Raw genomic sequence first — 12,284 nt, 5'->3', positions numbered from 1 at the left:
TTGGGAAGAGAATTGGATTTGAAGGCTGCTCGTGGCACTAGTGCTGTAATGCTAGCCGTTCAGCTTTCAAATAAGAGAAAGCTTTCATAATAAAATCATTAACCGTGATTCGTTAGCTTGGTCCCTCAACGCCACACAAATGGCTTCAGTGAGCTGTGGTGGATTCAGCTAAGATGGTAAATCAAAACTACATGCTAATAGAAGCTAGTAATATGACTGTTTCTTTACTGGATCAAGAAATATTACAATGGACGAATGGACTCAGCTGCTGATTCGTTTCTTAACCTAACAATTTTATTGTTGTTGTTTTTTTTCTCCTGTATTTTTATTTGTTGCTGTCGTTTAATGTTCCAAAAAAATTGTGATTTCAATATACTGATTTTCCCAGTGTTTTAAGTATGTTCACCGCACACAATTTTACAAGAGCCATGAGAGTTCGGATGAGTGAGTTAAGGCAATGATTTATTCATAGACATCTGTGAGGACAAAATCATATCTACATGAGTTATGAGAATAAAAGCAGTAGAGACTACATTCTCACTCTGGTTTTTTTTCTGCAAAATAAATGTATATAGGTGGACACATGTATTCATATATTGCATCATCTCCATTGTACAAACAAATTTACATCAGACCGAGCTCAGACTGTGGTTGATTGACATTAAAATGAGTGACTCTGTACAGATGATTGGCTAATCAGGTTGATTCATGTCAGTGGTTGAATGGGTCTTATGAGGAGTATTCGTACTCCTCCGCGCTCCGTCGGCCAAAATCCATCCATCCCAGGTAATCTCTGTCCTTTATTCTGTGAGTGGAGCCCATGGACCTGCTATTCTGAGAGGGACTTCTGCGGTATGTACCTGCATGGAAGGACAAGCACAAATATTGTTGTTGTTTTAGAAATTGAAGTGGCCAAAATTGTGCCGATCAAGTGGCATGAGGCAAGGCTGTTCAGGAAGCATGATTTATAAAAAGTTTTATAAATATAAAATAAAGTAATCTATAAGAAGAATTCCACCTTTGGTGGAGATGATTCTGGCCAGTAGTTCAGTCAAACTGCTGCGGGGTTCTTCATCATTCTCTTGTTTAGACAGCAGGCTCAGGTGTCCACTTGAGGGCGCTGCACGGGTGTGGCGTGTGTGTTTCGCTATGGTACCGAGATCAGATTGAACCCCATCTTCTGATTGTGAAGGGAGAAAAAGGCAACTGCTGGTGGAGAGGGCAGCCAGCAGCACGCACACACAGATTCCGGTGTTCATAGCTGAAACATACACGCACACGTGAGATTGCATTTTTAATCCTATCACATTTCGCTGCTTTTTAATTGATTTTACCCAAAAAATATCAAACATTTAAATCCACTACCAAACTAAATAATAATGATTGCAAAAATAAAATGGTCCTTTTTGCCTCAACTCAAAGATACTAAATCCTGCACAGTTATGGACAAAGAGCGTAAATACATTTGTATTAAACACCCGATAAATGGACTTGTAATATGGGTATAGATATAAACTGTTTTTCTGTTTAGTACAAGGTTCAAATAAAACCCATTTCCCCAAGAGTTGTGTCTTGTTTGTTTCTGCGTTTCAAAATGTTACTTAACCACATTTAAAAAAAAAAAAAAAGTATCATTATCAAGCAATGAAGTGATTCAGACTGGAAAAATAGTGGTTCAGAAAAAATACCCTAACTGGATTCAAGCCAAGAAGCATCAGCGACAGCAATAGGAAAACAGATCCAATTTCTCAAGAATTACAGCAAAATAATCACATTCACATTCACTTCATATCTTCCTTGTTTTCATTAAAATTTACAAAAATGTCAAAATTTTAGGATCTGCAACATGAGCCCACATTTTAAATATTTACAATATATTTTACACAATGACGAGTTCAAAAAAGACTGTAAATACAACAGCCGTTGTAAACATGCAACACTCCACATTCAAAACTAAGAAAAAAAACTGAGATCGTACCTTCAGGTATAACTCTGGCAGAGAGGAGGAGAGAGAGAGATGGAGAACACACGCTGACTGCAGAACAAGTGTGCTTGCACAACTTCGCTGCACTGTGCAAGAGAGGCCCTTAAATAGCGCTCTGAGTGGGCTGGCCCTGTTTGACCCACGTAGCGACAGGCGCAATTCCACTGTCTGTGTATATGAATGAGCTTGTGTATTTGCGCAAGCTTGACGCAGAACCGAGAGCAGCAAGGTATTCTCACAGGATATAGATTGTGACATTGTCACTCAAGGGAACCGGGGATCTCCGGAGGTCAGACCATCCTAATTACACATATGCACACACCTCCACAACGACTGAGTTTCCTCCTCCCTATACAAGAGTCCATCCCTCTCTGGCCATGCACATTATGATGTTATGGATACTGATGTCTTTAATGTGCACTGCACAGTTTGACACTTATTCCAGTGGCTCTCAGCTATTTTTACCTCAGTACCCAGATTTTAAATAGGACATGCAAGTGACGACCCATCACAGTACAAAAATTGTTTATTTTACAAAAAAGCCTTAACTTTTATATTTATAACATTAATATACAGCAATCATAATGAATGAATTATGACAGTGTACCAAATATTTATATAAGAAACTATTACATTTTAACTGAAGAATATTTGATTAATTCAGAAAGGAAAACATTCTTTTCCTGTCCAAAATTATGTATTTTGAGAGTATTACACATTTGTCCACTGTAATATAGACACCATGAATTAAAACATGTAATCTAATGTTTTGCTATGCAAATAATATGGCATTTTTTTAAACAATTAGCTTACAAAAACTGGTATGAACCTATACAATAATATACTAGAATAAACCCTCTCTCCCTGAGTAGAACACATGACAGATTGTATCAGTGTCTGGGGGGTTTGAAGGACCGAAAAAAGGCTGCATGGCTACATCACACTTATTGTGTGTGTATATTCCTATTGCTGTGTTTCTACAAAAAATAAGCATTGAGGTTAACAGTCTTATACATAATATCTTTTAATCAAAACATCCTTCTGGAATGTCATGTATCGTTGAGGTAAAGCACACGAAGATAGGGAATCAAATGAAAACAGTCTTTCATAAATCCAAAAACAGAACACTCAGGAGATCGTAGGAGAAAAACATATCTTGAAGGGATAGTTCACCCAAAAATAAAAAATTGCTGTTAATTTACTCACCCTCAGGCTATCCAATATGTAGGTGACTTTTTTTTCCTTCAGTAGAACAGTAAAAATTATTTTTAGCTGAAACCGTGGTGCTCTCTGATTCATATAATGGAAGTAAGGTGCTCGCACTTTGAGATTCAAAAGACATATACAGACAAAAAAAATTAATACCTGTGCTCCAGACGGCCATTAATGCGCTCAGGACTTTTTGCAGAGGCTGTGGATTAAAGGTAAAAATGTGGTAAAATTGCACAGACCGATCGTTTCACTTCATAAGACCTCAATGTATCATAAGGAGCCACAGGTATTCATTTTGTTTTGACTGTAATGTTTGTTTGACAGTAGCTATTGATTTGCATTATATGAATCACCAAGGACCACGGTTTCAGCTAAAAATCTTCTTTACTGTTCAACAGAGAGAAAAAAAGTCACCTACATCTTGGATGGCCTGAGGGTGAGTACATTTTCATTTTTGGGTGATCCATCCCTTTAACCACATTAACCTTGACGATACTGGGCAAAGGAACAGAAATAAACTCAGGGCTTATGCAGCCGTGCACGTGCTATCGGAAATTTCATAATTCCCCCTTCTGCATTCAAGTGCTTTATTGTCGTAAATGAACAGGAATCATGGACACCAGGTTTATTCTTGCCGTATTAAAACCAACATTATATGTAGTGTCACATGCACTGACAACCATATAAACATTTACGATGCTATTCTGCCGATTCTGTAATTTTGGTCAAATGCAGCCTATTTTTGCTGTGAATAAAACATACGCTACAAATGATTACTCGTATATGTAAATATGCACTACATTAATGACAAGACAAGACGATCTAGCTGCTTTGGGGAAAAAACTGTCACAGCAGTAGTTCTATCCACCACCATGTTTTAATTTTACCGCACGCCCATCTCTGGAATTTGGGTATCAAAATTATTTCCAAACTTCCCAGTGGAAAACACGATATCAGAGGGCGTTCATGTGCAATTTTTATCAAGGAAAATCGTATTTATCATAATTCCGATAGCACGTGAAGGCAGCATTAAATACATGGGGATCATAATCCAGGTGAACAGAAACAGGTGTGTGGAAACTGATTAACAGCCAGGCAAACTAGGAACTCAGGCAGGCAACACAGGAATTGTAAACAGGGAAAACTTAACCAAAAACAGCTATACATGTTACATGGATATTGCATACTTTTATTTTTAAATGCCTTCGAAACACAGTATGTGTTTATGGAAACACAGTATGACTTTATGGAAAGTGTATGAAAATGCAATGCATGGACAGATGTATTTTCAGTTATGGAAATTCCTTTATAGGAACAAGCCACTATTTTTGTAAATAGGCTCATTTTCCAACTGCCCTAGAGTTAAACAGTTAGGTTTTACCGTTTTCGAATCCATTCAGCTGATCTCTGGGTCTGGCAATAAAACTTTTAGCATAGCTTAGCATAGATCATTGAATCCGATTAGACCAATGATATTACGCAGCGCATGAAAATAGGCTAACTTCCGTCAACATAACCAACATGACAACCTGCTTACACAGGGAGCGTGCTGGGGACTATTTTCAGGCGCTGTGCGTAATATCATTGAGCCTGCTGCACCCATGGTATGGCAGTAAAGTTCATTGATTATTACGCAGGAATGAGAGTATAGTTCCTAGTCATATCGGCCTAGAAAATCGCAACTTTTCATTTTCCATTGGTCTTAGTACACTGTGTAACTACAGAAGAGTCAAGTTTTAAATGGAAAAAATATCGAAACTCTCTGGTCATTTTTGAGCGAGATGCTAAACGGTCTAATCAGGTTCAATGATCTATGCTAAGCTATGCTAAAAGTGCTACTGCCAGACCCGGAGATCGGCTGAATGGATTCAAAAATGGTAAAACTCCACTTTTTAACTCTAGGGGAGTTGGAAAATGAGCCTATTTTCAAAAATAGTGGTGTGTTCCTTTAATGTTATTCTTTTGAGATTATAAGTGTGTGTTCATGTTTTTCTATCCCAGTGGGGACTTCAACCTGAAAGCACACAGACTCATGGGGACTCGTGTCACCGTGGGAACCTCATTTGAGGTCCCCATGAGGAAACAAGTTTATAAGCTTATTTTGTGTGATGGGTTAGGGGTAGGGTTAGTGTAAGGCAGTGGTTTTCAAACCGGTCCTGGAGCACCCCCAGCATTAGCCTGGTTAAAACCAGACCATTCTCAGTAGTAACTGAGTTATGGTCTGGCAAAGTTTCATAGACAAATCATTTCCAAAGGGGCGTCACCAACGGGCGTCGCTCAAATGCCTCTCGGCGCAATTGGATAGACCTCAAACCAATCAGAGCGATGAGGGAGATGACGTATGCAGAGCGACGGAGAAACATCTGAGACTCTCGCCGTTTCTCAATATGCGTTCTTGTCTGTACTTGTGTTCTCAAATAGGATATGTCCCCGGTTTCCATTTCAGAAATCTGGTCACCTTTCCTAAACCACATATACATTTTTAATATATTATTTTTAAAATGTAAACGAAAAGAGGCAGGGTGTTTTATACTTCGTTTTATTATAAATATATAAGATAATCAATGTAGGCCCAGCTACGCGTTGCCTGAACCACATTCGTGTGGCTATTATTATTATTATGTTTAATTTTTATTTTTTTATGAAATGAGGCAGTGGTGTTTTATGACATATTTCGTACGCGAACTTCTGACTTGCGTCCGTGACTTACCAAGTTTGACTCCGGAGAACGAACTCCCGAGGACGGGAGGACATTAGTCCGCCTACTATGCTCTTGACAGTATCACTCAGTATATATTTGTATATGTAGTGCAGGCAATGCATATTATCTTCAATGCATGTTTATAACAAAACAGAATATAAAAAACCCAGCCTCTTTTCGTTTACATTTAAAAAAAAACACACACACATAATATAGGCTATGATTATCACTGTAATAAATTAAATATGACACAAAACACAACCCAGTCTCTTTTTGTTAAATGTCAGTTTATGTGTGATCATCAATGGCAATTATAAAAGTATAAGTAAAAGGTATAAGAAGCTATACAATAAATAAAGCAATTCAGTCAAAGTCAGCGCTAGGAGACTACAACGGTAAAGTTTAATATCTTAAAAATATAAAGTTATGGAACTTCACTTTGCCCTCAGACAAAACGATCTGTCTAGGAACAAATTATAGATTAATGAGAGCAAAGATCAGCCGTTAGATCTACACAAGACGAGACGGTTTAACCACTACAGAGACATCAGAGCCAGCGGCAGACGGCAGAAGGACTGGCCGAGGAAAGGCACCTCTCGGCGGGCTCAATGATCGATTGAGCGCCGCTGAACCACTGGAGCTCACAACTCCGAAAACGGCAGATCAAATTTTAAAAAAGGCGCTCTCTTTATAAATAAACCACAGATTTGAGCTTTAAACAACTTCATTCACTCCTGAAAAGGACTTAAAACTATATTTTGTATAACATTAAGGGCCCTATCTTGCACCCAGCGCAATTGACTTTGTACACCGACGCATGTGTCATTCCTATTTTGCACCCGCACAAAGCGCGCTTTTCCCTCCACAGAAGCACGTCGCTAAACTAGTGAATGCACTTGCGCTCCCTGGGCGGGTCAGCGCAAAAAAGGAGGCGTGTTCCGGCGCAAACAATCCCTGGTGCTATTTTGCTGTTCCATTAAACAATTGCGCCACTGACCAGAAAAAACCTAGTCTAAAGTCAGTGGCGCGTTGCGCGTTGTTCATTATGCTATTTTAAGGGCGCATGCTTGACCATAATGTATAGCGTGCACAACGCGCATACACTTTGCTCATGTAATCTACACAGATGCAACAGTTATTTTTGCAAATCATAAATTGTTACACTAAAAAAATATTAACACATGAGATGACGGAAATCATTGTGGTGTGCCACGAAGATGTGAAAAAATAGGCATAAATCTAGCTTAGAAATGATTCAGGCTAATTGTAATAATTAAGGATAAGACCTGTTTGTCCAATAGTGGCAAGACATATATGTATATAAGGACATCTGACAAATTGGTTTGTCCGTCAAGAACCAGGAAAAAAAATCGACTGAAAAACTGAAAAAAAAAAAAAAAGACTGTGAAATCACCTTTACCATAATGTACAACATTACAACTTCACTTCTCTGTCTTTCACTGCTCTTACAAGCACATCAGTCTCCTCGGCTGTGAACCGCTCCTGGCGTGCGCCTGGTAAATACGCCATAATAATAGCAATCCATAATGGAACTTGCGCACCTGCTTTTAAAGGGAATGTTGGATGACGCTCGGATTGGTTTATTCACGTTACGCCCAAACCACACCTATGAATAATGAAGCTACTTCAGACCAACCCATTTTAGATTTGCGCCGGGCGCAAGAGCCATTTATCCCGCCGGGAAAATAGCAACAGCGCCGAGACCCGCCCACAAAGTTACTTGCGCTTCGCGTTTTGACACTTGCGTTTCAGATCGTTAAAATAGGGCCCAAACACTACCAGAGGGCTCTCGCTAAGACCCATTCGTTTAGCCACCAAAGGGCCAAGCTGGTATCAGACTTTTGCCGAATCCAGTCGGTAAGACAGCGATAACATCTTTTTTAGATATAAAGGCTTCGAGTGTTGTTCTTTGCTCGGGTTTTAACGAAAAGGAAAAGTTTAAATCTCTTAAAACAGACGCGATAGCTGATTCGAACGAGTGATGCTCCACAGCAGCGGCAAATCTGCTTCAACGCCGCTGTGCTGTCGTCATCGTCTAAAGCCCGCCCCAACGTTTCTAATTGGTGCCGCGATTTCTAGGGTTTAGAAATGAGCTTGAATGGACTCTTTGCCAGACTACTTGCAGAGCAAATCTAAATTTGCCGGAAGTTGTCTGGGTTTTCCCAGGCTACCCCAGCATAGCACATTTGCGTGTCTCTCTAATCTGACACTCCCATTTCAGGTCTTGCTGTCTCTACTAATGAGCTGATGAGTTGAATTAGGTGTGTAGGATGAGGGAGATGCACAAAATGTGCAGTGCTGTGTGTGCTCCAGGACGGGTTTGAAAATCACTGGTGTAAGGGGAGAATATACAGTTTGTACAGTATAAAAACCATTACATCTATGGAGAGTCCCCATAAAGATAGCGAACCAGACATGAGTGTGTGTGTGTGTGTGTGTGTGTGTGTGTGTGTGTGTGTGTGTGTGTGTGTGTGTGTATCTCCTTGAAAAAAAAGATAGATATTTTGATATTCTAGAGGTACTTGCTTAACCACTTATCTTAAACCTCTACTGCCAATAATTCACCGAAACAGTTTCGTTTTACAGTCCTAGTCCTAAGTAATACTTCTTGTAGCAGTAACACTAACTAGATACTAACCCTGAACCTACCCCTAAACCTAACCTTAATCCATGTAGTTACCTTATATTATTCAGTACTTTTGTGGGTAAGTACACTGTGAGTTCATTGAAAGTTCATAAAGTGCAACCACAATTTTTATGGTTGGTACAAATTATATTTATCCTTTTAATGAGTGAATTCATATTTAATGTAGTTTAGGTCATATTTTCTTTTGCTTTGCGTAGTTTTGATCATGGTTTTAGTTGATAAATGCATGTCAGGCAATTTGTCCATGGCATGATTATAAGATACTTATTTTTCCATTTTGGTAAACAGACCCTGTTCCCAATTCACTTTCATAGTATGGAAGACAATGCTACATCTGTATGATATGTAAGATCCTAACAGAAAAGAAACTGAATATAGCAATAAAGAGAAGAAAGAAAAAAAGAAAGGATAAATGGATAAATTTGCCCGACCCTGCCTATCCTTTACCTCTTGGCTATGAGAAAATAACCACAATTCTCCACAAGATTTCAGGGAACCATTCATTCTGACTTCAAGAGGATTGACTCCATCATCGGGATGCAGGTAAATGCAGTACCTATAGCCTGGCTCACATGGTCGGCCTCAAGCTAATATCTTCTGTAAGCGTAGGAATTACTTCTGCCTGACAGATGTTTTACAGCGCTATTTCAACTGGTTGAGTAATAAAAAACAACAAACCGACTCTGCCATCACAGTCCAGATATCTTATACTCACTTTATATTTCATACTATTTATATTAAGCTATGTATTAAGTACTTTTTATTGTAGGTACTATTTTTTTCTTGTAATAAAAAAATTAAACAGCCTCTTAGCCTCATAATAATTTTAACACTGCATACACCGATCAGGCATAACATTATGACCTAATATTGTGTTGGTCCCCAAAACAGCCCTGACCTGTCGAGGCATGGACTCCACTAGACCCCTGAAGGTGTGCTGTAGTATCTGGTACCAAGACGTTAGCAGCAGATCCTTTAAGTCTTGTAAGTTGCGAGGTGGGGCCTCCATGGATCGGACTTGTTTGTTCTGCACATCCCACAGATGCTTGATTGGATTGAGATCTGGGGAATTTGGAGGCCAAGTGAACACCTCAAACTCATTGTTGTACCATTCCTGAACCATTTTTGCTTTGTGGCAGGGCACATTATCCTGCTGAAAGAGACCACAGCCACCAGGGAATACCGATTCCAAGAAAGGGAGTACATGGTCTGCAACAATGCTTAGGTAGGTGGTACGTGTCAAAGTAACATCCACATGGATGGCAGGACCCAAGGTTTCCCAGCAGGACATTGCCCAAAGAATCACACTGCCTCCGCCGGCTTGCATTCTTCCCATAGTGCATCCTGGTGCCATGTGATCCCCAGGTAAGCAACACACACGCACCTGGCCATCCACGTGATGTAAAAGGAAATGTGATTCTTCAGACAAGGCCACCATCTTCCATTGCTCCGTGGTCCAGTGAACCAGTATTAACATCTTGAGCAATTTGAGGTACAATAGCTTGTCTGTTTTGATAGATAGAAGTGATTTTTCTTTTAAAATGTGAGAAACTATCCTATAACTACAAATAAACAGAAACAGACGTGACTAAATAAGTATGCGTGTTCTCTTTCTTTTGTGAAATAACGGTAAATACCACTTTATTTCTGTGTGACGTGTAATCTCGACAAATTAATTTATTATGATCAATATATCACTTATTTTTTTGTAAAACTGTGGTAAAACATTGATGCTTGGGTTTTAAATCTTTAAGTAAACAACAAAAATGCCAACAAATGGCCGATTTTATCAAGCTTGTTTTGCAATGTCGCTAGTTTCCAGTGATTTCTTGCTGATTAGTTTTCTGATAAAACATGATGGGTTTGTGTGACGTTGTTCCAGAGAGGCGTGTTACGGCGGGTTTTAGTGAAGCAATGCAGAACTTCTACCCCGACAGTGGAAACACAGCGTGGTTTTGGGCTCGGTGCTACAGGTCCGAGGATATTAGCCCAGCCCAGCCCGACCCGATGAAAGCCCTGGCTCGCACTGGCCCGACAGTGGAAATGCGGCTAATGAGCCTTGGCCGCCCATGACCCTGTCGCCAGTTCCCCACTGTTCCTTCCTTGGACCACTTTTGATAGATACTGACCACTGCAGACCGGAAACACCCCACAATAGCTGCAGTTTTGGAGATGTTCTGACCCAGTCGACTAGCCATCACAATTTGGTCCTTGTCAAACTCGCTCTAATCCTTACGCTTGCCCATTTGTCCTGCTTCTAACACTTCACATCAACTTTGAGGACAAAATGTTCACTTGCTACCTATATCCCACCCACTAACAGGTGCCGTGATGAAGAGATAATCAGTGTTATTCACTTCACCTGTCAGTAGTCATAATATTATGCCTGATCGGTGTATATCTTACTATCTCAAATATATTTATGCATAAGTATAATGCCGGTGTGAAACATGATTCATTGAAATTCTGGTTACATTGAGTTTTGTTTTCAGTATTTAAAAATATCAGCATTTAGTTGTATGTACTACAAACTCCATTTCCCTATAATAATTTGCTCATATATATTTGGTTAAATAATTTGTTGTCAGTGAATGACGCATGTAAAAGTGAGTCATAAAATGGAAAAGATGGTACATTTCAAGTCTCAATGAGGCTGCGTGTCTCTTTTTCAAGTGCAGTTCTGTGTGTTTTCATCGTGGGTTTGTCTTTTTCTGAAATTATGGTACACTTGACCACCTACTCCTCAAAATGATGTGTGTAGATAAACATCCACTTGTGTTTGAGAGTCTAGACTCAACAAAGCAAATGAACAATGATTTATAATAATCAATTATAATGGTTTTCTCTTGTGGGATTATTATAACAATTGTATAGCAACAAAGGCTATTCTAAAGTTGATTTTAGTACTGAAACCAAAGAAAACTGGATTTATGTCTAAAATATATCTTACAATTCTCTAAGAGTGGGTTCAAAGACATATGGTTGGTATGTTTTATATGTTCCAGGTGGGAAAAACATTGAATACATATTCTAAATATAACATTCCAATAGCCCTGAAGCCATTTTCTGCAAAGAACAACCCTTCTACATCCAACATTCACAGTTAATGTTTTAATTTGTCAGTAAGAATGAAGAAGAAATTTGTATTTAAATCATTGATTGACCTTTACACATTATTCTCACATCTGTGCACATAGCCTTTGGGAAGAAATAGACTCTCAGAATATATTCGATATGGTTGAGTAATTTACAGTCAATTGTTGTGTACTTTTATTGTAATTTTTCAACACTGTCTCTCCATTCCAAACAAACAGCTTTAAAGGCTATTGTATTGTCTACTATTTACACAATTCCTGTCCTGAAATGATTACCATTACACAAACATAGACTAGTATGCGTAGTTAGGACCATCTCCATAACCTGACACCAAATGCACAAGTTAACTTACATTATAATAATCATTTTCCACTATCAATCATTATCTACTACTACTCTTTCACGCCTCTACGGAGGTGGCTCAGGCATCTATTTTGCCTTCCTAGTGTTGCGGGCACATCAAACCGGGAGGAGACCCCGGGGAAGACCTAGGACACGCTGGAGGGATTATGTCTCCCGGATGGCCTGGGAATGCCCCGGAAGAGCTGGAGGAAGTGGCTAAGGAGAGGGAAGTCTGGGCATCTCTGCTTAGACTGTTGCCCCTGCGACCTGGCCCCGGATAA

The 12,284-nt window shown here is 39.4% G+C and overlaps 1 protein-coding gene across 1 annotated transcript; it reads right to left on the bottom strand.

The window, feature by feature from the left end:
* Positions 1–729: 729 nt before the first annotated feature.
* Positions 730–1,259, bottom strand: ccka (cholecystokinin a; the record flags this gene model as incomplete). The annotated part of the gene is made up of 2 exons (XM_079837034.1): positions 730–860; positions 1,019–1,259. The coding sequence occupies 2 exons, from the start codon at positions 1,257–1,259 to the stop codon at positions 730–732; spliced, it is 372 nt and encodes a 123-aa protein (XP_079693160.1).
* Between the last annotated feature and the right edge of the window lie 11,025 nt (positions 1,260–12,284).

Source organism: Gobio gobio, assembly GCF_949357685.1.
Source record: "Gobio gobio genome assembly, chromosome: 15".
In the NCBI taxonomy this organism is placed as follows: domain Eukaryota; kingdom Metazoa; phylum Chordata; class Actinopteri; order Cypriniformes; family Gobionidae; genus Gobio; species Gobio gobio.
The sequence above is the reverse complement of the archived record's forward strand: the minus strand, read 5'-3'. Positions and strand labels throughout refer to the sequence as shown.